Here is a 26,820-nt window from a genome sequence, read left to right as displayed (position 1 = left end):
CCCATTCTATGATGCTATCTTCCACAACTACCCCATACTACATATTCTCCCGGGCTAATTTCATCCTCTCATGGTTTCAACTACCATCTACCAGCTGATGCTGACACTTTATCACTCATCTAATCTCTCATTTGAATTTCAGAATATTTCCATTTACCACAGGCACCATATAAACACAAGGCATCATCTGCCCCATAAATGGGCTCTTCCTCCTGTGTTCTCTGGAGTAGTGGTATCTCCACCTCCTGTGACATCACTTTCTCTTGCGTTCTCTACAGTAGTGGTTATCACCACCCTTCCACATTCATAAGCCAAATCAGAATCTCCCTGCCCTCTTCCCATCTCTTTTTCAGATATCTGATCAATTCTATTAATATTTGTAGTAGTTCTTAAATTCATTTTTCCTTTTAATTCTTATTACCATGTCCTTGATCCAGGCTACATTTATCTCTTACCTAAACTACTACACACAGTCCCAACTGGTCTTTTTTCCTTCAGCTATCTCCCCACTTCCATTCTCAATATCATCCCAGGTTGATTCCTAAAACACATCTGACCATGTTAATCCGTTAGCCCTCTGTAATTGCTACCATCAATCTACAGGTCAATGTCTCAGCTCCACAGCAGGACACTCAAGGACAGCAGGACGCTCAAGGCACACCGCCTACTTCTCCAGACTCATCTCTGACCATGACCCCCTCACACTCCAACTCACCCCTCAAAAACGCCAGACAGCTTATTGGCCCTGGCATGTTATGCCATTTCATATTCTTATTTATTCCACAAACACCAACTGGACAACTACTATGACCTGAGCACTGCTGGGCACTAGAAAAACAGCAATAAAAAAAAAAAAGAAAAAAAAAAATCCTCCACCCAGAGATTTAATCATGCTGACCCTACTACCAGGCTTCTTTTAAATCATCCTTTTGTACTCAGCCTGGGTCTCACTTTCTCTAAGGAACCTCTGCTTCCTAAGCCCTTCTCCTTGACCCAAGGCCAGCCTGGACTGGATACTTCTTTTTAAGTCAATAAAGTGAAACTGAGTACTTAGGCAACTTTTCCCATCATCCTTAAATTCCTTGAAGATGGAGGGCCCTGTCTTATTTGCATATCCATATTAATTAGCACAAAATATGCATATTTAATTATTAGATGGATGAAGTGAGAAAACCTTCACTGAGAACCTATTATGTACCAGAAAGCGTGCCACACATTTCACATGTACATTTTCATTTCATTCACTCAATTCTAAGAGCATAAACTGCCTACCTTACCATTAGCTGCTACTATTACAAGTATTTGTTATTATACAACAGATATTGCCATCTCCATTTTATAGGTGGGAAATAAAGTATACGGTTTATCATGAAAATGTCACACAGCCCAATAAGCACACGCAAAGAAACTCAACATTATTAGCCATCGGGAAAATGTACTTCAAAACTATAATGAGATACCATTCCACATCCCTTAGGCTGGTTATCATCAAAAAGTCACATAATACCAAGTGCCCGTGGAAATGTAAACTGATGCAGCCACTTTGCAAGACAGTCTGACAGTTCCTTAAATGCTTAAACATAGAATTACTATATGACCCAGTAATTCATCCCTATATATTTATCCAAGAGAAATAAAAACATATGATCACAGAAAAACTTGTATACCATGTTTATGACAGCATTCTTCATACGGCCAAAAGGTGAAAACAACCCACATGTCCATCAACTGATGCAGGAATAAACAAAATGTGGCATATCCATACAATGGAGCATTATTTGGCCATAAAAAGGAATAAAGTACTGATATATATGACAGCATGATGAACCTTGAAAATATTATGTTAAATGAAGGAAGCCAGTAACAAAAGACTACATATTATATGATTCCATGCATATAAATTTCCAGAATAAACAGATCTATAGGAACAGCAAATAGATTAGTGTTGCTTAAGTCTAAGGGGAAGAAGGGGAGTAGTGGGGAGAAAATAGAAGAGTGATCACTAAAGGATACAGGGTTTCTTTTTAAGGTAATGAAAATGTTCTAAAATTGAGTGGGGTGATGACTATACATATCTGTGAATAAACTAAAACCCACTTAACTGTACAATTTAAATTGGTGAATTGCACAGTATGTGAATTATATACTCACATTATAATTGTACAGTATGTGATTATATACAGTAGCCCCCCTTTATCTGAGATTTCACTTTCCATGGTTCTAGTTATTATCTGTGGTCAACAAAGGTCTGAAAATAGGTGAGTATAGCATATAAAACAGGTGAGTATAGTATAACACATTCCTATCACTTATATTACAGTATACTATTTTCTTATTAGTAATTGTTGTTAATCTCTTACTGTGTCTATTTATAAATGAAACTTTATCATAGGTACGTATGTGTAGGAAAACACATACTGTATATAGGGTTGGATACTATTGGTGGTTTCAGGCATCCCCTGGGGGTCTGGAACTTATCCCCCACAGATGAGGAAAGTACTGTAAAGCTATTATTTTAAAAAAAAAAAAAAATGGTCATACAGCTAACAGAAGGTGAGGCTGCCATGCAAACCTGGGTCTAACTTCAATGACGGCTTCTACCACTCCCACACTGCCAAAGGGCCAGCACTAAAACCCACAACTCTGATTTTTTACATTTCAACTTTATAAATTTCAAATGACTGACATTTTATTGCAACTCAATACAGAAAGCTAGAAGAATTATCATCTTTATACTAAAAAGTCAAAATTGATTCTTTCAAATAAGATAAATGTACCTGAATTAAAACTGCCGAATGTGTTAAAGCATCATTCAACATCGTGAGCACATTTGATGTAGGAACTACTCCAGGATCGTGACCCCAAGATGTTATTAGTAATCGATCATAATTCTATCGAAAAGAAATTAACAGATAAAATAGCATTCAGAAATAAGGAAAATATTAAGAAGTTATCTAGCATACTGCTCACACACACACAAATACAAACCTCACACACATACCTGAAATATATCTGGCAGTTTTCGAAGTCTTGTACCTTTGGACAATAAAAGGGATGGTGGTCCTTGCCCAGTGATATGATAAATGTACAGTTTAAACCAGACAGAGCTGACTTCTGGGATAGCTGGTCCAATATGCTACAATCATAAAACAGTTAAAACAAAGTTATAATAAAGTGTTATATAAGTGACCAAGTATAGTCTTATAAACAGCAAATCCCTTCATATAAGTGTTAACTGTTAAATGCTAAATGTTAACTGCATTATCCTCATGAAAATAGTTTCAATTTTATACTGGAATTAAGAAATTACGTTTGGAATCTTGGTTTTATCACCTTAAGGTTACTTAAGCTCTCTGTGCCTCATTTTGCTCAATCTATAAAACAGCAATAAAGAATCTACCTCAAGAGGATGTTGTTGCAAGGTTGTTCAAAAAGCTTAAAACAGTATCTGGAATATAAGGTCTACATTAAAGTATTAGCTACTATTATCATTAATCACATACAATTTTCACAAAAGGAATTATCTACCCTTCCATCCATTTTACCATTCATTAGGCAGTTCATGGATTCCTACCACGACCAGAGGTTGTGTTAAAGAATAGGAGGATGCTGGGGAGTGTGCACAAAGAATTACTTTTAAAAGGTTAAATGCAAATCGCTTGTTGAATACTAAGGACAAAATTGGTGTGAAGACAGGATCCTCACTGAGGCAGCTAGAACACGGGCAAATTAACTGTGTACAAGAATCCCTTCATTTCTGCTATGCCATTAAACCCTGCATTATCTAGGAAACCAGGCAGGATGTGGCACTGAAGAACAGCAACATAATCCCCACTCTGAAAATGGCACAGCCCACAACTTCCTTGCTAAGCATACAAATGAATGAAACTGGTATGTATTTTTTAAGTAAAAGGCCAGGAGGAATTTTCACATATAAATTATACAGTTAACCCGAGTTCTAGCTTTCAAGCACCATCTTTTCTTTTCAGCTTATTCAGAATCATGGCGCCCCCTTCCAAGACATTTAATTTTTCCTAATTAAATTTATCTTATCCTTCAAAATGATGCCAGCTTCCTTTCTGGAGCATCCTAAAACCTTCTCTTTAAAATATTCTGTACATGAATAAATTTTAATCTAATATACCACAAGTTACTAGGTAATACATTTATAGCAATTACAGTCCACAAATCGAGCATATCATCTTACAAAGGCATAAAATGTAAAACTGCTTTCTATGGTTCAGTGATTTTTAATAGTTGGTATCTGCAGATTGAGACGTAAACAAAACTGATGGGAGTCATAACGCTACCAAGTGGATCTTCCAAGTAGTTCTCTACCTGAGGGGTGCAGCTGCTCACAGGCCGGATTTCATTGGTGAGGGGAGCCATGGAAACAAGCAGCATATAATTTTTATTTAGAACTCTGCTACAAGTTGCAGGGTCCAAACCAAGAAGGCTTTCACAGCGTAAGAGATCCAGAGGAAAACCTGAGTCATGATTAAGCACATACAGAGAATAAAAGATTGACAACGTGAAACAAAAATGTTAAAAGATGCAATGTTGACAATTGACTTGAGATTTTAAATTTTCTTTTTAAGGTAGAGTAACTCTATTAAGAAGTACCAAATTTCCTAGGAGACCAGCAAGACGCTTTAAGATGTAAAGCTGAAATGTTTTACTCTTTAGTCTAGACAGATAATCACCCACTTCATGTTACTTTTTACTGCAACAAGATGGACTTGTTTTACCTTACTTCCTCTCCCCATCCGGAGCCACTCTACAACAGTGGCTTACAGATGACCCCTGAACAACAGGAGTTACAGATGCTGACCCCTTGCACGGTCAAAAATCTGTATATAACTTCAGACTCCCCGACACCTTAACTACTAGCAGCCTACTGGTGACTGGAAGCCTTACTAATAACATAAACAATTGATTAACACATATTTTACATGTTATATATACTATATGCTATATTCTTACAATAAAGCTAGAAAAAAAGAAAATCATAAGGAAGAAAAACTATATTACTATTCAAGTGGAACTGGATCATAAAGGTCTTTATCCTCGTCTTCACATTAAATAGGCTGAAGAGGAGGAGGAAGAGGAAGTGCTGGTCTTGCTGTCTCACAGGTGACAGAGGTAGAAAAGGTGGAAGGCAAGGCAGGAGAGGCAGGCATGCTCATTCTAACTTTAAGGAAACATACCGTAAGTTCCATCTTACTTTGTTTCTTAACATATCTAAAAAATCTCTCTATATAGTACAAATCCTTCTTCTGCCATCTGCTTTAGTTTCAGTGTCTGTATCATAGAAGGGTACACAGAAGTCAAAAGCAGTCTTGAATAATCAGAATGCTGCCAGACAGTCTAATGTCAATTTGTTTTCTGTCACTGCTTTTTCTATGTCTTCCTTATTGTCTGGCACTCATTTGGAAGCACCCATCTCCATCAAGGTGTCTATCTATCAGCTCTTGAATTTCTTCAAGATCCATATCTTAAAACCCTTCACTCCTCACCTTTTTTGCCATATCCAAAATCTCTTTCATGATTTCCTAGATTAGCTCTGTTGTAAATCCTGTGAAGTCAGATACAACATCTAGACAGTTTTCTCCAGCAGAAATTTATTGTTTTCGGCTTGATGGCTTTCACAGCTTTTTCAAAAACAATGATGGCATCTTCAGTGGTGTAATTCTTCCAGACTTTCATGATGTTCTATTAGCGTTCTCTTCCATAGCATTCTCTTCCAATCCTTTCTATAGAGTACTGCACGTAAAGAGCCTCAAAGGTCATTATGACCCCCTATCTAGAGGCTGAATCAGAGAGGCTGTGTTTGGGGCAAGTAGATCACTTCAATGCCTTCAGCATTGAACTCATGCGAGTTCTGCGTGGGTTAACCAGGGGTACTCTCCAGTACCAAAAGAACTTTAAAAGGCAGTCCCTTACTGGCAAGGCATTTCCTGACTTCAGGAACGAAACATCAAAGGAATCGGTCCAGAAAAAGGTTTCCTGTTGTCCAGGCCCTTTTGCTATATAGCCAAAAGACTGGCAGCTGTTTATCTTTTCCCTTCAAGGCTCAGGGGTTAGCAGCTTTACAGATAAGGGCAGTCCTCACCAGAAACCTGACTACATTTGCACAAAACAATAGTGAGCCTGTGCCTTCCTGCCTTCAATCCTGGTGCTCACTTCTCCTCCTTACTAATAAATGTCCTTTATGGAATTCGTTTTTCCAGAATAGGACACTTTTGCATGTATTAAAGACCTCTTCAGGCAGATATCCTTTCTCCTCAATGATTTTCTTAATGGTATCTGTATGACTCCATTCTCAGATTGCTATAAAGAAATACCTCAGACTGGGTAGTTCAAGAATTAAAGAGGTTTAATTGGTTCATGGTTCCACAGGCTGTACAGGAAGCAGAGTGGCCTCTGCTTCCGAGGAGGCCTGAGGAAGCCAACAATCATGGCAGAAGGTGAAAGGGAAGCAGGCATATCTTACATGGCTGGAGCAGGAGGAAGAGAGAGAGATGGGGAAGGTGCCACACACTTGTAAACAACCAGATCTTGTGAGAACTCACTATCGTGATGACAGCTCTAAGGGGGATGGTGTTAAACTATGAGAAATTGCCCCCATGATCCAACAAGGCCCCACCTCCAACACTGGGGATTACAATTTGACATGAGATTTGGGTGGGGCCACAAATCAAAACATATTAGCATCTGGGAACTCATCAGCTGCCTCTTGTTCAGAAACAGGAGAACAGAAACGGCTTCTCCTGCTATCTTAACATTTTTTAAGCCAAACCTCTTCTTAAAATGATTAAACCATCCTTTGCTGGCATTAAATTCTCCAGCTTAAGAGAATATTCTCTTTCATTTGCTTTGTCATAATGACTTTGCTTTTTCTCAAATCATATTTGAGTCTATAGGTATGCCTTTCTTATAGCAATCCTGCACCCACATAAAAGGCGCATTTTCAATACGAGATAAAAAAAGTATTTTGTAAAAAATACAATGTTTTCATGCCTGTTGGCATAGATGCAAAAACAGCTTCATAAATTTCCTTCCCTTATTTAATAATCGTTTTTTATACCAGATTAATTTATCTTGAAATGATGGGCAACTACAGCTGCAGACCTCAATCTGCAGTACATACCAAGCAATTCAACATTTTCTTGTAATGTTATGACTTTTCTCTGCCTTTTGGGAAAAATTTCCAGCATCACTAGTGGCTCTTTGCATGGCTCCCCCAGTGTTATTCCAGGTTTATGGTACTGCACTAAATCAATTAAAAATATGAGAGAACCACGAGAGATCACTTTTAACGGTAATAGGTCATTTAAAATAAAGACACATTGCTCACTCAGAGATGATTAGTGTCACAGGGCATTTTAAGCAGATAATCAAGTAGATACAACACTTAAGCTCACCACAACAGCAACAAGAGATACCTACAAAATCATGACAGTAGTACTACATACTACAGATAATTTTATGCAGTTATGGCTTAATACTAAATCTTTCCATTTATTTACATTACTCTCAACTGCAATGTTGATGTGCGATCTGTAAATGGGTACATTAAATTTTGATATGTTTGAATGTTTTATAATGGATCTGAATATAGTTTATGGTAATAAATGATAAAACAGACTAGAATCCACATATATTTTATACATACATGACACATCTAACTTTTTCTTAACTTCTTCAACATTTCTAGGCTACGAGGTTTGTCTCCGAGTTTTTTCAAATTGTCGCAAATCTCCAAAAAAATGTTCCAATGTGTTTACTCATAAAAATCAGCCCAAGCCAAGCCTGGTGGCTCACACCTATAATCCCAGCACATTGGAAGGCCGAGGTGAGGGGATCACGAAGTCAAGAGATCAAGACCATCCTGGCCAACATGGTGAAACCCCGACTCTACTACAAATATAAAAATTAGCTGGGCATGGTGGCACACACCTGTAGTCCCAGCTACTCAGTAGGGCTGAGGCAGGAGAATCGCTTAAACCTGGGAGGCGGAGGTTGCAGTGAGCCAAGATTGTGCCACTGTACTCCAGCCTGGCAACAGAGCAAGACTCCATCTCAAAAACAAAACAAACAAAAAAATCAGCCCGGCCAGGCACAGTGGCTCATACCTGTAACCCTAGCACTTTGAGAGACCAAGGTGGGCGTATCACCTGAGGTCAGGAGTTTGAGACCAGCCTGACCAACATGGAGAAACCCCATCTTCACTAAAAATACAAAATTGGCCAGGTGTGGTGGCACATGCCTGTAATCCCAGCTACTTGGGAGATGAGGCAGGAGAATCGCTTGAACCTGGGAGGTGGGGATTACGGTGAGCCAAGATCGTACCATTACACTCTAGCCTGGGCAACAAGACAGAAACTCCATCTCAAAAAACAAATCAGCCCATAAGTGGACCTGCGCAATTCATAGCCATGTTGTCCACTTGTCAACTGTATTACGAAACCCTAAGTGCCAGGAGAAGTTATATTCTTCTCTCCTCCAGTTTCCAATCTCTGCAAAGAGAATCATAGCCAAGTCCTCATTTTAGTATAGGGGCAAGAGCTCCTCATTTGGAAATGTGTATCCTAGACTTCTGATCCATAGAGCATTAACTCACTCAACATACAACAGATTTTAAGCACTCTTATTCTTAATCCTTTAGAAAAACACCAAATCCTATTGCTCTCTAAAAAGAGATATTTAACGTTAAAAGAAACTTCAGAAGATCAGGGTAGCTATCTTCTCCTTCAAGCAAGAATGTATCTAAAAATACAGATAGCCATATTATGACCTCCTGAAAATGCCTAGAAGCAATAAGCACAACTAACACCAGTATCTTGGTCTCTAATAGCAATCCCCAGTAAAAAAAAAAAAAAACTAGGCTCCTAGGACAAATGGCTGATTCCAGGACTGAGGCAGAATAAATACACAATAAGATCTTATTGGTTGGCCAGAAAGTAAAGAATTGCCTAGGGGAAAAAACTGGAGGCATGTCATAAGGAGAAAGGAGACAGGAGCAAGCTTAAAGGAAATCCCCATGCCAAAATCTGAGACAACTGGGACACAAAAAGAATTGAGACATAATAATGACTACTCACAGACCACTGAAAAAAATAAGAATTCATACATTCATACAGAGAATATGAGAAAATGCCTGGTCCCAGCTGTTAAATATGGCGGAAGTGCTAAAGCGGGGGAAAAAGATTACCAATTTCCAACCATCAAAGTACAGAATGGTTCAGGGAAGAACCACCAATGGATTCTAAATCTGGGAGGAAACACTGATGAGGAGTGGGATATCTGCATGGTCTCAAAGTATCTCCCCACAGACTGCTTATCAGTTGTGAGGGGAAAAAAATAGTTGACTATACACTGGAAAAATCAGACAATGCATTAACTGGGTGACCAAAATTAACATCACCAATGAAGGGTAGATGGAAAGCATGGGGTGTGAGGAAGTGAGATGACAGGGTGAGGTACAGGACAGCAGATCACAGAATGTTTGACCATAAGGTCTGCATATTTTCTGGGAGGGGTCCTAAAGGCAGGCCTACATCCTGGCTCAGGTTGAGGGTGAGTCAAAGTTCATAGGGCTGGAAAAAGGAGAGAGAAGCTTAAACAAGCTTTGGCTAACAAGCATTTTGTTCTGACTGACAATTCAGAACAGGCGGTTCAGCCTACTGCTTATGATGCAAAGAAAGGAAATTTGGAGGATCTGTTTCTGACCTTGTCATAGGTAAACAGAAAGGAGCAGGGAATTCAGCTGTGAATCTTATCTAAGTAATATGGGGAAAAAGTGGGTCCTTGCAGTAAGCCCCTTCTCAAAACACAAAAGGGTGAAGGGATGTCTTAATCTTTAGGCAAAATTCAACATTATCAATGTCAAGTATAGAGAATATCTAATGTATACTAAAACAGGGAAAGTAGGAAGTCTAAAGAGTTCATGGTGGTTAGAACACATTTTCTAATAGCTTTACAACTGTGATTACTTTCCTATAAATGAGGTTTAATTTCTAAACATTTCCACAGTAGTAGGCTGCCAAATTATAAACAGTGGTTTTTATGTCTGACTTGTACTAATCACAGTTAAACAATGTATTTTTAAAGACAAAGATACCTAACAGGAAAAAAATCATGTTTATAAAATAAGAAAAAAATAGACCACACATGGCTTTTATTTATAAGCCGTGTCCCGTGCTATTTAAAACCAAGGGATTAAGGACTCTCAGGACTAGAAACTAGTTCCATGTATAACAGAATTTGCTTGTATGATAATATTGCAACACTTCTGCTTTACAGAAGATAGTAAATGCTACATGATATACTGAAAGTATAATTAGTGACATAAAAAGAAAACTATTTTTATTCAAACAAGTTGCTTAAAACACCAATACTAGAGGATTTCTTTTTTTCTCAGACAGAACCTCACTCTGTCACCCAGGTTGGAGTGCAGTGGTGCCATCTCAGCTCACTGCAACCTCAGCCTCCCAGGTTCAAGCAATTCTCCTGCCTCAGCCTCCCGAGTAGCTGGGATTATGGGTGCCTGCCACCACACCTGGCTTAATTTTTGTATCTTTAGTAAAGACAGGGTTTCACCATGTTGGCCAGGCTGGTCTCGATCTTCTGTTCTCAAGTGATCTGCCCGCCTCAACCTCCCAAAATGCTGGGATTATAGCCATGAGCCATGATCTCCGGCAGAGAATTTCTTTTGTAAAAAAGAGTAAGATTCGGTCACCAAGCCCAGTACCCGCAGAAAGCAACATTCTCAACCAGGCAGGCATGAAGCCTTAATGTCCTAAGGTATCCTCTACATGGAATGAATGACTTTTTTCATGCATTGAGAATGCACTAATGATGTGCCATCGTTAGAAAAAATGAGAAATAGTCATGGCAATCATTTGCTATGTTCTGTGGTTCAGATGAAGAGCTCAGCTAAGAAGTGCTGGTAGCAAAAATTAAATGTCATAAATATTGCAGGTTTGGTCTTAAGGGGAGGAGTTTATCAAATTTAACTTTGGAGCCCACAATTAGTCTAAGCAGTTAAATCTCCAACTGGTGTCAGGAACGGTGTAACATTAAACCCACCTTAAAGGTTAGAATTGCACAGAACTATTTTCATAGAGAATAGGTTTAGTTTAGCCCATACTACTAAGCAACAAATGTTTATGTGTAAATCAATACAAAGCTTAGTGGTCAAAAGAAGATAATATAAGGGACAGGGCAATGGAAAAAAATTCAACAGAGACGGATTCAAGTCTTCCATTCCTGGTTCTTCCATTTACTAATGACATGGGCTTTGAAGACTAAAAACAGGAAGATTTACCCAATATAAACTCCAATTTCTTTATCTATAAGAGGAGTTACACTTCGCTGGTCACTAGTACTCTCTAAAATTCTCAAATTCTGTGATAGGTAGGAAAGGACAATGTATTTCAAGAGCTTTAACAGAATATTTCAAATCATCTAATCTCCATAAATCATTAAAAAGTCCCAAAAATTCCAGGAGTTTTATATCCAAAGACATCTTCAAGACTGTGCACTCAGCACTGCTTCATCACATGATTTAGTATTTATTAACCAAAAATGGTTATCCATCAACAAATACTTACCAATAAGTGCTTCCGGCTCTTGGCATTTGGCGATCTCATATTCTCAGTTTTAACTACTTATGAATGATCTCAAAACAGCCCCAGAATGTAACAATTTGTAATTCTGCAGATAAGGCATACTAAGGCTGCACAAGTGAATCACTTGATTGTCAAGTCTAGCCTCCCTCAAGTAAACTACTCAGCATCTTTGTTCTCATCTATGTGACAGCTTGTGAAGTAACGACTGATTCCTCCCTCACTTTTTAAAGCTGAGCTGAAAGAAAGCCAGGTGCCAGTGAGAGAATAAATGAAAATAGAGATGATTAAGAAACTGATGTTCTTGGCCAAAAAAAATGGTTTTTAGGTAAATGAAACTAATCAAAATTAAATGTTATAGTGGTACTGAGGACCCACGAAGCCCCAAGACACAGCTCTTGCGAATGTCCAAGAACTTGAGCCAAGTGTTCATGCAGTGGTGCCCAAGCCTAGCTAAGCATTGGATTAATCTTTTAAAAAACACACATTCCTGGGTGCCTGTCATACCTCAAAACCTATTGAATCCAAACGCCCACCTGGGCAGAAATTCTGACACCATCAATGCAACTGAAGTTTGGGAACCCCCAACTATCACAAAACTGAGGGTGCTTAGCAAGGCAACAGCTCCATAAAGTTCATCAATACCTTAAAATTGCCACCATTTCTTTTACTCTTTAAAAAGAATTATCTATTCCCTTTTTCAAAGTAAAATCTTTTGGTAAATACTGTAGTAGCATTTGAACAGAAGGCTCCTCTTTATTCTTTTCATTATGATGGAATCTTTCATTCTTGAAATTTTACGCTTCCTGCATTAAATTTTTGCCCTTGTTCACCCCTCAGAGCTGATGCCTGTTCTAAATTCCATCCAGCTACTTAAATAAACACTCTAATACTTTTGTAGGTAGTGAACAGATTTAAATACTACAAATGTTAATGGCACACGAGAAGAGAAAAAGTGAAATAAGGTTAACACAGTTAACACGCAAGAAACTCACAAAACAGGCCTCTAGTTATAAATTCAATATGCTATCTACACAAAATATATAAGTGATTATATAAGTGAGCATGATCTGTTGAATTTCATAGAAAGAAGTTTCATACGATCATGTCTTCAAAATTAAATATATTCATCATACCATAATTTGGTTGGTCTGGCTGTGCAGTTTGAGCAACTAGATCTTTGTTATGACGCAGAAACAGTATTGTGTTTCTCAGAGTAAGTGCATGATCAAAGTATCTCTGTGCTTCTCCTTCACCAGTGCTCTGAACCTAAACCAAGAGAAAATAGATTTTGCAACAAAAATACCACTTTCATGCCATTTACCCTAATAATCATATGATAGAGATATTAAGGCATTATTCCAAAGTAGTAAATCAAAAATTTGCCCAGGCAATACTGAAACAAGTTATTAACCTCAGTCTTTGTTGAGTTCCCAATTTTACTACATCTATGAAGATGACAGAAGTTGTTTCAACTACGACTAACAATTTTAGTAACTGAATAATGTTAAGATATAGCATTATATGTTACGTGCTCCATACACGATTCAAATCAAGTGCTTCGACAACTGTAAAATCCATATTCTGCTCCATCTACAAAAGTACTCCAATCCAAGATCACCAGTTTTACCTATAATTCCCATCATTTTGCTCACAATTCTGTATTACCAGTTACAAGGGGCATTGGAGTCTGTGATTCAACATAGCTGTTCACCATTGCTGAACACACAGCTTAAATTCACTCAACAAAGACTTACTAAGAGCCCCCTATGGATTATGACCTCCCCAGGAGATAAGGATAGAGTAATGAACAAAACCCCTGCCTTCACTGGCCTTATAGTTTAATGCACGCTCTTCTGAGTAAGTCACCTGTTTAATATGTAGAGACACATATATCCCAGAAACAACACAGAAAATGGAATGATAGGTCCACCAGGGGAAAATAACTAAATTAGATTTGCACAAATTTTTAAAAAATCAATCTTAAGATCAAACTACTTAAAAAATAGCTTTTGCACGAATGAAGTATAATAAAAAAAGAAAAAAAAATAGCTAAGAATTCATTTTAAAAACTAAGCCTCAGACTGAAAGGCTTTCCAAAGAATGACTTTGTGATGAAAAAGAACATAGATTTATGAGTCAGTAAAAGTGAAGATGTGATCTTGCAATTTGCTACATTTGATAAAAGACTAGTTGAGGTGAAAAAAAGATAAAAATCAGGAAACCAGAAGTTGAAATGTGCAGTAACACAGTAAAAAAATTTATTAGTAAAAGATAATATACAATAAGAAATGGGGTTAACATATAAAAATGCATGAAGAAATAAATGGCAGTATAAAGGTAAAAGAGACCAATTAATAGCAAAGGATTATCTCATACATGTTTCTGCACTAAGAGTAAAAATCCTACAGAGGAGGAGCAGTGAAAAATGTTACAGTCTTTTTTTTAAGATATAAAGGAATTATAGAATCATCATAAATTCTCTATGCATCATATTTAATATACAGAGTTCATCACTAAAGCACAAAAGGCACCAAAATTATTAGTCACGGAACAGATTAGGTACACACACTATTTGAATACAAAGAGGACAGAATAAAATATCCAAAGAATGAAAAATACCAATAAAGGGCAATCAGATTTATTTAGAGCTAAGGAAAACTAAGGCTATACTCACGGGGAAAAAGGTGGTTAAGAGCAAATATGGCTGAAGTCTTCAAGATGCTAAAAGGGATAGTGAGAGCGGACATAAATATGATACCCAGGGACATTGTTCCAGATTCAAGGTAAATGGAACAAAAACGTCAAATCAAGCTGCTTAAGAGGTGATCTTAGAGAGTCATACCAGAAAAAAATTGAAAGGCTATTTTAGAAAAAATTCAACTTAAAAAATTACAGACTAAAATTTCTATACCCCATTTCTTCATTACATCAAATTATGTTAAGAGTTAGATGAGATAGACATACCACTTTAAAAATCACAAAATCAATTCACCCACTCAATATGTTTAAGTCTAAATAACTGTCAGAGTATTAAGTTGGGGAATGAGGCAGGAATGAGCAAGAATACACCAAAAGCCCATCAAATCAATACTGCATAACTGACATTTTGTCAGGCAAGTAAAGGTTCCAAATGCCCTAATACCCCCTAACATGCAATCTAATTTACCTTTTCTAGTTCTATTAGAAAGCTGTCCAGAGACTCATCTGAGAGTTTGCCTACTTCAAACATTGTGACTGCATGACTTTTCAAGTTCTGAAAAAAAGAAACAAAATATTAAAGTTCTACTTCTCCCTTTTTAGGCTAAGCATAATATCTAATATTTATATTATACTTCAAATATGTTTAAACTTAAGGATGTGGGGGGTGAGGGGCTCATTCTTCCAATTACAAAAGGACCCTCCCTGAAAGTTATTATGCTCCTCTAAGTCAGTTGTGCTTCAGGAATAAATGCAGTACTTTAAAAAAGACATAAAAGCATCATTTTATATCTAATATTTACGTTAAATGCCTTCATATTTAAAGAAATGGACTTACTGGTGAAAGATTTCCCATCATTAAGAAGGCAGTAAGAGTGGAGTCAAACAGGAACGCAATGCGCTTTGTGTGTCCTGTAGACAGACTCAGGCTGCTCACGCTGGCTGTGTCAGCTGAAAAACACCGTAATTTAAAATCAAGTAAAGGTAAAATTACTCTTTGCTTACCATTTGGAGTGAGAAAGTATTTCATTTCAGCTTTATTTGATAACCAGAAAGTACATAATTTAAAAAGGAACTATTATAGTCATAAGAGGTATCAGCCATATCTATTTTGAAGCACAAAGAATATTAAAAAGCATGAAGCCCTAGGCCTTTGTCCACTATGCTGTGTTTCCTTTTGGGCTTAGTCTCACTATTCTCTCGGACTGAAATGGCTTTCCTTCCCTGACCAGATGGCAGGCTCTTCTTCATTCGTAGCTCAGTAACATCTTCTCTGTGAAAGCTTCCCAAACCTCTCTAGGCAATTAAGGGTCTCTTCCTCTTTGCACCCTACAAGCATCTTAATTGGCGCCCATGTTGCTGTAAATTTTTTGGTCACACTTTCTTCTCTCTCCTTAGACTTAATTCTTAGAAGGGAGACACCATATTCTTATCACTTGTATACACCTAGGACTTAGCACAATACCCAAAACACAGTGAAACACTCAAAGACTGCATATTGAATAAGTAAAATCAAACAAAACTAGAAGATAACTGAAAGAGTATATGTCTGGACATGTGCCATACCTACTGACAGACTCTACATTAAACTGAGTTACTGCTAACCTGGATCTTCTTGACTATTTGTATCAGTATCAGTTGCTGATGAAGCTTCTTGTACAGGACTCCTACTTTCCCCTCCATCCCATGACAAGAGCATCTTCTGCGGATCTAAGGTACTCCTATTAATGAAGGATGCATTTGCTTTTTAAAAATCATATAAATGACCTTACATTAAAATATCTACTGAAGTCAAGACTTAAATTATGAACAATCCATCTAAATCTAGTCTTATATTCAAGCCCAAAAAGACATAGCCCCAAAATGCTCTGCCTACATACAACAAGGGTTCTTAACTATCCCTTCAAGATTTTATGTAAAATATTTTATTTGCTTTTTTTCTGGGAAAAGGCTTCTTAGTTTTCATCAAATTCCAAAAAAGATCCGTTACACACACAAGATTAAAAATCACTAATACACAGGGCTCACCTCAACTGACAAGTTGAAAAAATAAAATTTCTGGGCCAGGTGCAGTGGCTTACATCAGTAATCCCAACACTCTGGAAGGCCAAGGCAGGCGGATCAGTTGAGGCCAGGAGTTTGAGACCAGCCTGGCCAACATGGTGAAACCCCATCTCTACCAGAAATGCAAAAAATCAGCTGGGCATGGTGGCGCACTCCTATAGTACCAGCTACTCAGGAGGCTGAGGCGTTAAAATCGCTTGAAACTGGGGGGTAGAAGTTGCAATGAGCCAAGATCACACTGCTGCACTCCAGCCTGGGTGACAGAGTGAAACTTTGTCTCAATCAATCAATAAATTCCTGTATATAAAATTAAATGTCTTTTCAAAAGTTAACTCTAATATCTCATACTGAATAAATAAGTTACTTTAATCTGTTTACGGATGGAACATTCTTCCATGATGAATGAAGTTGATCCAAATTTATTACTTGTCCCTTTTTATGGGCAAAGCCCAATCGGCAATACATTGAAACAGCATTCTGAAAGGGATACACAGGAAACTAATTAGCATTTTAAATGAACTAGGCATCAGAATATTTGTAGAGAAAAAAATAGTGTAATAGATTAATAGATTAATTCTCAAACATTTTCATCCCATAACTAGAAACTATTTTCAGCAGATCTGCTCCTCCTTTAAGGTCTTCATAAATGTATAGGAGGGAAAGTTTCCAACTCTCTGGCCTTGCCCTCCCTACATCTACCCCCAATGAAGCAGGAGTTGCTGCTTTAATGGGCCTCACTACACGATACTGTATAGGCTGCTTCTTGCAGCACACAGAAGCATGAGTGCTCTCTTTTCAGTCCATGCGTTCAAATCCCAATTCAGGGCCCCTTATCCTGCTCTTTCCTGGCTTTGCAAGTGCCCCTTTACTGTGCATTCTCCTTCAGACAGCTAAGAAGAATCTCAATGCCTTCATTTCTCAGTAGTTCATCAAGATAAAAACCTACTAGTAAAATCCATTCAGTAATCACATCACAAGTAAAAGTATAAAAATAACATACCTTAACCAGGGATAAGTCAATCTCAAGGACATTTGCAAGCTAGAAGATAAAATTAAAGTATTTTTACATTCTTAGAATTAATAGCACATTACACAGTTGTAATAGACCAATGTAATCATAATTAGCAAAATTGTAAATTATGAATAATTAGAACACTGAATAAATTTTGAATTCAGATCTTTCTTCTTTCCCTATCTCTAAGATCCTTATAGTACAAATCCAGGTAGTGACCATAACAATTTAAGATTCCTTATTCTTTAATTTTGTCTCATTTAAAATTCCTGGATAGATCAATATAGTCTACAATACTTTAGTATAAAAAGTCATATAAAAAGTAAATTATAAATTATTAACTTAAATTTTAATATACATTTATCAAAATTAACTTTAGAATAGTGACATTTAAGTATAATGATATGATCTCCCCACATGAAGAGTTTAAAAGCATATTACCATATTAAATAATTTTGCTTACTCAAACTTATAATCTTGAGATTATATTTTCATGAGACGATGTCAAACTTACCTCTGCAACATTTGTGTGCTCATCTATTGAAACAAATATCTTATAAAGTAGAGTTTCAAAATAATCACCTTGCACACGGTTCATTACAAAACCTTCAAGAGGAGGAACTAAAACAGAAGAGACTTTTCTTGGTGACACAATTTTATAAAACAAGAAAGTATAATTTACATATCTAATTAAAAAAAGAAACCTCCAACTTAGGGACTGAATACAGTTTTTGATTTATTTTACCCACTCCACAGCAAGCTTTCTGAAACTCTCAAAGTTAAGGCCTCATACAACAATATCTACACAGAGAAGGCTTTGAAGGTAGATACAAAATCCATAAAGAGTTCATTCAATTCACCATGGAACTCTCAGAGTTACTGAGACAGGTAACTCAGAAATGCTGGATGACATGGACTTGGTAGAAGGGTGAGGGAACAGGGGCTGCTTCAGAATGGGGGAGCCTGCAAAGGGTTTCTGATATGCATGTTTTTGATGCCTCATAGGCAGCAGGGGTGAGTGGGCCAAAGCTGAAAAGCAAAAAAACACAAGAAAGAGTTGCTATGCTATACGAAAACCCGGTGGATGCAAAATATTGGCTATCTCCCCATCATCCCTACTCCATCCTAAAAAGCGAAATTCATTTGCATGACCACCACAATTACCGGGAGTCACCGGGCTAACTTGTTCTTTGAGGCTTTCTGTTCTGGTATCCTCCCCAGTGGGCCACAGTGGCAATAGGGTCAAGACCTTCTTTAGCACAGAGGGCAGTCCAACTATCTCTCTCCACCTGAATGTCCATTCATACTCATTTTTATCTCTTTGGTCCAAATGCTTTAATCTTAAGTGCTGTGCCCAGCCAATAATAAAGAAGCTCTATGCTTTCTTTTGACAATCTCTCTTGTGCATAATTTACCTTGAAAATATCCCAAGGAAGAGGAATGCCTAGGCCATATAGCATTTAGGTATCCTTATGTCCCCTGGCCCTAATATCATCTAATTGTACCTAAAAACTTAAATTATTCCTAACAGTGGAAAATAAGACAAAATTCAAATGGTCAAAATTAAGATACTGAAAAACTACAACGTACATACATTTGAAGATAGGTTATTCACTTTAAGGTCTGGCTCATGTCATTTTCTAATTTAGTGCTACCTACATTTCTAGTCATCTAGGTACTTTTAATGATCAATGCTTTCTTTTTAGAAATGTTTTAGAAACCCCATCTTTGACAACATTATTTCCCTATACGATTAACTATGTAAATAATAGCAAACATTTATTGAATGCTTACTAAGTGCTAGACTTTTACCAAACACTATATATATATATACATACGTATATATATATGCTTTCATTTAATCCTCCTAACCCCCATGAGCTATACGGTAGTATAATTAGCCCTGTTTTTAAATTTATTTATTTATTTAGGAGACAGGGTCTCACCCTGTCACCCAGGCTGGAGTGCAGTAGGGTGATCATGGCTTACTGCAGCTTTGACCTCAGACACATGCCAACACACATGACTAATTATTTTTATTTTTATTTTTATTTTTGTAGAGAAGGGGTCCCTTTACAATGTCCAGGCTAGTCTCGAACTCCTGGACTCAAGCAATCCTACTGCCCTGGCTTCCCAAAGTACTGGGATTAGAGGTGTGAGCTACTGTGCTTGGTCAGTTACCCTCTATTTTGAAAGATAAAGAAACCAAGGCACTATGAGATTAGAAATTTTCCTAGGCCTTAATTTACATCTAAGCAAAAAGAATAAGGTGACTCCATATGAAGAAATTTGGTACAGTCTCTAATGCATATTAAAGTTTTTTTAAAAAGTCTAGAGTACACCATCTGTGTAAAAATACAACCACACACAAAAAATATATACATATATGGTGCTTCTAGAAAGAAACAGAAGAAACTTAACAGTGGCTTCTGAAAGAGAAATTGGGTGGCTAGGCACAGAAGTGGAAGGCAGACTTTTTTATACCCCTTTGTAAATTTAGAACTTGTATCCTAATTATTGCCTACTGAAAAATGTTAATAAAATTTTTTTAATTATGGAAAGTGGTAAGTTTCCTAAAAAAAACTAAAAATAGAAGTATCATATGACCCAGTAATCCCACTTCTGGGTATACATCCAAAGGAACTGAAATCGGTGTGTCAAAGGAATATCTGCATTTCCATGGTCACTGCAGCGTAAGTCACAATAGCCAAGACATGGAAACAACCTAAGTGTCCATCAACAGATGAATGGATTAAAATGTGGTATATATACACAATGGAATACTATTCCGCCACAAAAAAACAGAGAAATCCTGTCATTTGCAACAACATGAATAACACCGGTGGAAATTATGCTAAGTGAAATAAGCCAGGCACAGAAAGGCAAATACCGCATGGTCTCACTTATATGTGGAACCTATTAAAGTTGAACTCACAGAAGCAGACAGTAGGAAGATGACTACCAGAGGCTGCAGGGATAGAGAAGGAGGGAATGGGGAGTTGCTGATCAAAGGGTACAGTTTCAGACAGAGGAATGGACAGCTGTTATGTAAAGGATATAAAGGTTCAGACAGACAAAATCAGTTTTGAGATTTATTGCACACTACAGTGAGTATAGTCAATATTAATGTATTAAGTATTTCAAAATAACTAAGAAAGTAAATTTCAGTTGTCTCACCATTAAAAAAAAATGATAGGTAAGGGAGGTAATGAACATGTCAATTAGCTTAATTTAATCATGTCACTTTGTATACATGGATCAAAACATCACATTGTACCCCATAAATGCACATAACTATTATATATAATATATATAATATGTAATATACTACATATTATATATAATATGTAACATTATATGTATGTATATACACACATACACATATATATGTCTTGGAATAGCCAAGAAAGTTACTAAAAAAAGACTTACAAAGAAAGTTTAGCAATAACTAATATTAAAAGTTTCTCTATGTTACTATAATCAAAATAATATTGTAGGCTGGGCATAGTGGCTCATGCCTGCAATCCCAGCACTTTGGGAGGCTGAGGCGGGCAGAGCACTTCAGGTCAGGAGTTCAAAACTAGCCTGGCCAACATGGTGAAACACCATCTCTACTAAAGACACAAAAATTAGCTAGGCACAGTGGCAGGCACCTGTAGTCCCAGCTACTTGGGAGGCTGAGGCCAGAGAATCTCTTGAACCTGGGAGGTGGAGGTTGCAGTGAGCCGAGATCACACCACTGCACTCCAGCTTGGGCGACAAAGCAGGACTGCGTCTCAGAGGAATTAAAAACACACACACACACACACACACACACACACACACACACACACACACACACAAAAAAAAAAAACAAAAAAAAAAAACACTGTATTAGCAGAAGAAAACAGTGTATCAAAATTAGATCCAATATAGAGTAGAATTTAGTGTACAACAGAAGTTATGCCTCCATTCAGCAGGAACGAGTTTTTGAAAAATAGCGCTAGCATTGTCCAAATGTTATTGATTATTCAAAGAGAAGAAAAATAAACTGAACTCTTACTCCACATCAAATACGAAAGTAAGTTCCTAACAAACTACATATTTAAATATATATAACAAAAGTTCTATCATATTAAATAATATTAAATTAAATATATATTTTAGACTATTTCTATATTCTACCAGTATTCAAGCATAACAGAATTCAGGAAGCTATAAAAGATAGATACACAAAATACAGTCAGAAAATGCGATGAATAATGAAATAAATATATTTTATTTAATAACAGAGCCTTGCACGATTACTTCCTTAAAAGTATTTCTATCCTCCATTTATATTTGTATCACCAACCATAGTGTTTGTTTCTTTTGTTGTCGAAACGTATCTGAAATGCCTCTTTTGAAATCACCTTCAGGTATCATTTGTACCAAATTTGATGGCTTCCACATTGTCAAACTGTTTTTATGTGTTTATGCTAATTTGGGGAACAGCCGAAGAGGTAACATGGTGACAAGGGTAAGTTCAGCAATTATCATTCCATGGGTCTGTTTGTTTATACCACCAAAAACCAGCAGTTACTAAGTATGGTAGAACACATCAATGTAATGGAGCAGCCATCCATCTGGCCCTTCTCTGTCTGCTTTTTTCAAATGAATTTAGTTTAGCCATAACTAATATTAAAAAGTTACTCTCATGTGAGTCAATGTTCAAACTGTCAGTCAAACTGGACTGAAATTAACTAGTCAAGACTAATTTTTTTTGTTTGTTTTGAGACGGAATCTCAATTTGTCGCCCAGGCTGGGGTGCAATGGTGTGGTCACGGCTCACTGCAACCTCCGGCTCTGGGGTTCAATCAATTCTCCTGCCTCAGACTCCCAAGTAGCTGGGATTACAGGTGCCTGCTACCATGCCCAGCTAATTTTTGTATTTTTAGTAGAGACAGGATTTTATCATGTTGGCCAGGCTGGTCTCAAACTCCTGACCTCATGATCCGACCGCCTCCACCTCCCAAAGTGCTGGGATTACGGACGTGAGCCACCACGCCTGACCAACTAATCTTCCTATTAATAGGTGGATCTCAAATGAGTCAACTCAGTTTATCTGATGACAGTAGCAACTAGAGTAATGCTTTCATATTTTCCAACTGTGGTAGGAAACCACTACCACATGTCTTCAGAAATAATTTCCTTTTCAAAATCTTTCTCATTTTAAAACTAGTATTTGTTATAGCATCAACTATACAAACACAAATTACTACTTCCTATACTTTTTAAGGTGCCTTTCCAAGCTTAAAATAGGATGCAGCTGGGCACGGTGGCCCACACCTGTAATCCCAGCACTTTGGGAGGCTGAGGCAGCAGGTCACTTGATGTCAGGAGTTCAAGACCGGCCTAGCCAATATGGTGAAACCTCATCTCTATGGGTTTCGTCAGCAGAATAAATTAGCTAGGTGCGGTGGCAGGCGGCTATAATCTCAGCTACTCGGGAGACTCAGGCAGGAGAATCGCTTGAATCCAGGAGGCAGAGGTTGCAGTGAGCCAAATCATGCCACTGCACTCCAGTCTGGGCGACAGAGCTAGACTCTGTCTCAAAAAAAAAAAAAGAATTAACATACGTACGAGGTTTAAAATGTGCCAACCCAAAGGTCTGGACACATTACAGCATGACAGCTTGTCAAGATTCAACACTGATATAAGGAAGTACTTCTGCAATAAGTCCTATTACCACTAATTTGTTAATATTAAGGTCATTCTCTGAAATTTTTTGACACTGTGTATTTGATTACACAAATATTAAATATCCAAGTATGATAAAACACAAGAACAATAGCTAAAAGATATGCCACAAGACATACTTGTAACATATAACCTGAAATAGGTAAGTGCTTCTATAAATTGGTTAGAAATGAGAAATCAGGGAAGATGGCCGTTTAGGAACAGCTCAGGATCGCAGCTCCCAGTGAAAGCGCAGAGGGTGAGTGGACGCCGCGTTTTTATTGCCCACAGACTAGGAAATTCCCGGGCGGAGGTGCTCCACAGTAGCCAGCGCGGCAGTTTCGGCCAGCGTGGCTGTGCCGGCCGGTGCCGCTGCTTTGCCCCGCGCGGCTGCTTTGTCGGCGCCCCGGAGCCGCGGTTCTCCATACAAAATACACCGGTTCGGGTGCCCTTTTGGCTGGCGATTGGAGCCACGGGAAGTCGCCCATACGCCAGTTCAAAAAGGGGACTGAGCAGAGAACCAGGACAGTAGATTCCAGGGCAAAAAAAAAAAAAGCGCCACAAACCTCAGTGCCGCTGTTTAAGCCAGCTCAGTGAGTGGCCACAGGGGAAAACAAACAGACCCCGGCGCCTCTTCAACAGGCGACTGGAACACCAACTTAAAAAAGGCTCTGAGGCAGGGAGCCAGGCGATCAGGCTCGGCTGGTCTCACCCCCACAAAAGAACAGCAATCAGAAACTCTGGATTGAGTGTTTCACAGCAAGCGCAGCTGAACCCGGGACGGTCCAGCTCTGTGGGGGAGGGGCGTCCGCCATTACCGAGGAAGCCCACCGTTGCCAAGGCAACTCGCCACGGCAGAGACTCCGCCCCAACAGAGGCGGGCCACCATCGCCAAAGCAGTTCTAACTACACCCATATAAACAGGACTGCAGGGAAGTTCACTCGGCAGCGGGGCGGAGCCCACAGCGGCTCAGCAAAGCTGCTATAGGCCGACAGTGACTAGGCTGCCTCCTTGCTGGGCTGGGCACCTCTGAAGGAAAAAAAAAAAAAAAAAGAAGGCGGCAGCATAACGGAAACCCATAAATCCCTGGGACAGAGCACCTGGGAACAAAAAGCAGTTTATGAGTTCCGCTGCAGCAGACCTAAAAGTACCTGCCCAGCAGCTCTGAATGAACAACAACAGAGCTCGCAGCTCACCATTTGAGCTCTTATAAAGAAGATACCGTCTCCTCAAGCAGCTCCCTGACCCCTATATATCCAAAAAGACACCTCATAAAAGAGAGATCAGATTGACACTAGGCGGGTATCCTTCTGGGACAAAGATAGCAGAAGAAGAAAACGGGTAACAACCCTTGCTGTTCAGCAGCTGCTGCAGGTGAACCCCAGGCAAGCAGAGCCTGGAGTGAACCTCAGCAGACCTACAGCAGAGGGGCCAGACTGCCAGAAGGAAAACCAAGAAACAGAAATAACCTCATCATCAACAAACAGAACGTCAATCTGAAAGATTTGAGACCCAATCTGAAAGCCAGCAACTACAAAGTCGACGGGTGGATAAATCCTTAAAGATGGGAAGAAACCGGCGCAAAAAGGATGAAAACAACCGAAACCAGAACACCTCTCCTCCTAAAAGGGATCACAACTCCTCACCAGCAAGGGAACAAGGTTGGATGGAGAACGAGTGTGATGAAATGACAGAATCAGACTTCAGAAGGTGGGTAGTAAGAAACTTCTGTGAACTTAAAGAACATGTTCTAACCAAATGCAAAGAAACTAAGAACCTTGAAAAAAGATTGGACGAAATGCTAACAAGAATGGACAAAATAGAAAGGAATATAAGTGAATTGATGGAGCTGAAAAACGCAACACGAGAACTTCGTGAAGCATGCACAGGTATCAACAGCCGAATGGACCAAGCAGAAGAAAGGATATCAGAGGTCGAAGATCAACTCAATGAAATAAAACGGGAAGGCAAGACTGAAGAAAAAAGGGTAAAAAGGAATGAACAAAGTCTCCAAGAAATGTGAGACTATGTGAAAAGACCTAATCTACGTTTGATAGGCGTACCCGAATGTGACGAAGAGAATGAATCCAAGCTGGAAAATACTCTTCAGGATATTATCCAGGAAAACTTCCCCAACCTAGCAAGGCAGGCAAACATTCAAGTCCAGGAAATACAGAGAACACCACAAAGATATTCGTCAAGAAGAGCAACCCCAAGGCACATAATCGTCAGATTCACCAGGGTCGAAATGAAGGAGAAAATACTAAGGGCAGCCAGAGAGAAAGGTCGGGTTACCCATAAAGGGAAGCCCATCAGACTCACAGCAGATGTCTCAGCAGAAACCCTACAAGCCAGAAGAGAATGGGGGCCAATATTCAACATCCTTAAAGAAAAGAATTTTCAACCCAGAATCTCCTATCCAGCCAAACTAAGCTTCAAAGTGAAGGAAAAATAAAATCCTTTGGGAACATGCAAGTACTCAGAGATTTCGTCACCACCAGGCAAGCTCTACAAGAGCTCCTGAAAGAGGCTCTACACATATAAAGGAACAACAAGTACCAGCTCAACTAAAGGGCAAAACAGCCAGCTAGCACCAAAATGGCAGTATCAAATTCACACATAACAATATTAACCCTAAATGTAAATGGACTAAATGCCCCAATCAAAAGACACAGACTGGCAAATTGGATAAAAAGACAAAACCCATCAGTGTGCTGTATCCAGGAAACCCATCTCACATGCAAGGATACACAAAGGCTCAAAATAAAGGGATGGACGAAGATTTACCAAGCAAATGGAGAGCAAAAAAAAGCAGGAGTTGCAATTCTCATCTCTGATAAATTAGACTTTAAAGCAACAAAGATCATAAGAGACAAAGAGGGACATTACATAATGGTAAAAGGATCAATGCAACAAGAAGAGCTAACGATCCTAAATATATACACACCCAATACAGGAGCACCCAGATACATAAGGCAAGTTCTTAATGACTTACAAAGAGACTTAGACTCCCACACAGTAATAGTGGGAGACTTTAACACCCCATTGTCAACATTAGACAGATCAACCAGACAGAAAATTAACAAGGATATCCAGGACTTGAACTCAGACCTGGACCAAGCAAACCTAATAGACATTTACAGAACTCTTCACCCCAAATCCACAGAATATACATTCTTCTCAGCACCACATCACACCTGCTCAAAAATTGACCACATAATTTGGAGTCACTCCTCAGCAAATGCAAAAGAACGGAAATCGTAACAAACAGTCTCTCAGACCACAGTGCAATCAAGTTAGAACTCAGAATTCAAAAAGTAACTCAGAACCGCACAGCTTCATGGAAACTGAACAACTTGCTCCTGAATGTTGACTGGATAAACAATGAAATGAAGGCAGAAATAAAGATGTTCTTCGAAACCAACGAGAATGAAGACACAACTTACCAGAATCTCTGGGACACATTTAAAGCAGTCTCTAGAGGAAAATATATAGCAATAAGTGCCCACATGAGAAGCAAGGAGAGATCAAAAATTGACACCCTATCATCAAAACTGAAAGAACTAGAGGAGCAAGATCAAAAAAACTCAAAGTCTAGCAGAAGACAAGAAATAGCCAAGATCAGAGCAGAACTGAAGGAGATAGAGACACAAAAAACCCTTCAAAAAATCAATAAATCCAGGAGCTGGTTTTTTGAAAAGATCAACAAAATAGAC

General features: G+C 38.4%; 1 protein-coding gene across 3 annotated transcripts in view; it reads right to left on the bottom strand.

Moving 5' to 3' along the window:
- Positions 1–26,820, bottom strand: part of FAM91A1 (family with sequence similarity 91 member A1) — a 59,179-nt gene that overhangs the window by 12,644 nt on the left and 19,715 nt on the right. For all 3 annotated transcript variants that reach the window (XM_032253127.1, XM_032253144.1, XM_032253135.1), the window contains exons 9-18: positions 17,921–18,027; positions 17,395–17,433; positions 16,759–16,871; positions 15,936–16,051; positions 15,169–15,281; positions 14,800–14,886; positions 12,767–12,899; positions 4,339–4,487; positions 3,002–3,136; positions 2,778–2,891 (exon numbers count right to left, since the gene is read on the bottom strand). In XM_032253127.1, the coding sequence (XP_032109018.1) occupies positions 2,778–2,891; positions 3,002–3,136; positions 4,339–4,487; positions 12,767–12,899; positions 14,800–14,886; positions 15,169–15,281; positions 15,936–16,051; positions 16,759–16,871; positions 17,395–17,433; positions 17,921–18,027 (1,106 nt within the window). The remainder of the gene's footprint in view (positions 1–2,777; positions 2,892–3,001; positions 3,137–4,338; positions 4,488–12,766; positions 12,900–14,799; positions 14,887–15,168; positions 15,282–15,935; positions 16,052–16,758; positions 16,872–17,394; positions 17,434–17,920; positions 18,028–26,820) is intronic.

Source organism: Sapajus apella, unplaced genomic scaffold (genome assembly GCF_009761245.1).
Source record: "Sapajus apella isolate SASKATOON/1434 unplaced genomic scaffold, GSC_monkey_1.0 scaffold3, whole genome shotgun sequence".
NCBI lineage: Eukaryota > Metazoa > Chordata > Mammalia > Primates > Cebidae > Sapajus > Sapajus apella.
Note: the sequence above shows the minus strand (reverse complement) of the source record. Positions and strands in the feature narration are given on the sequence as shown.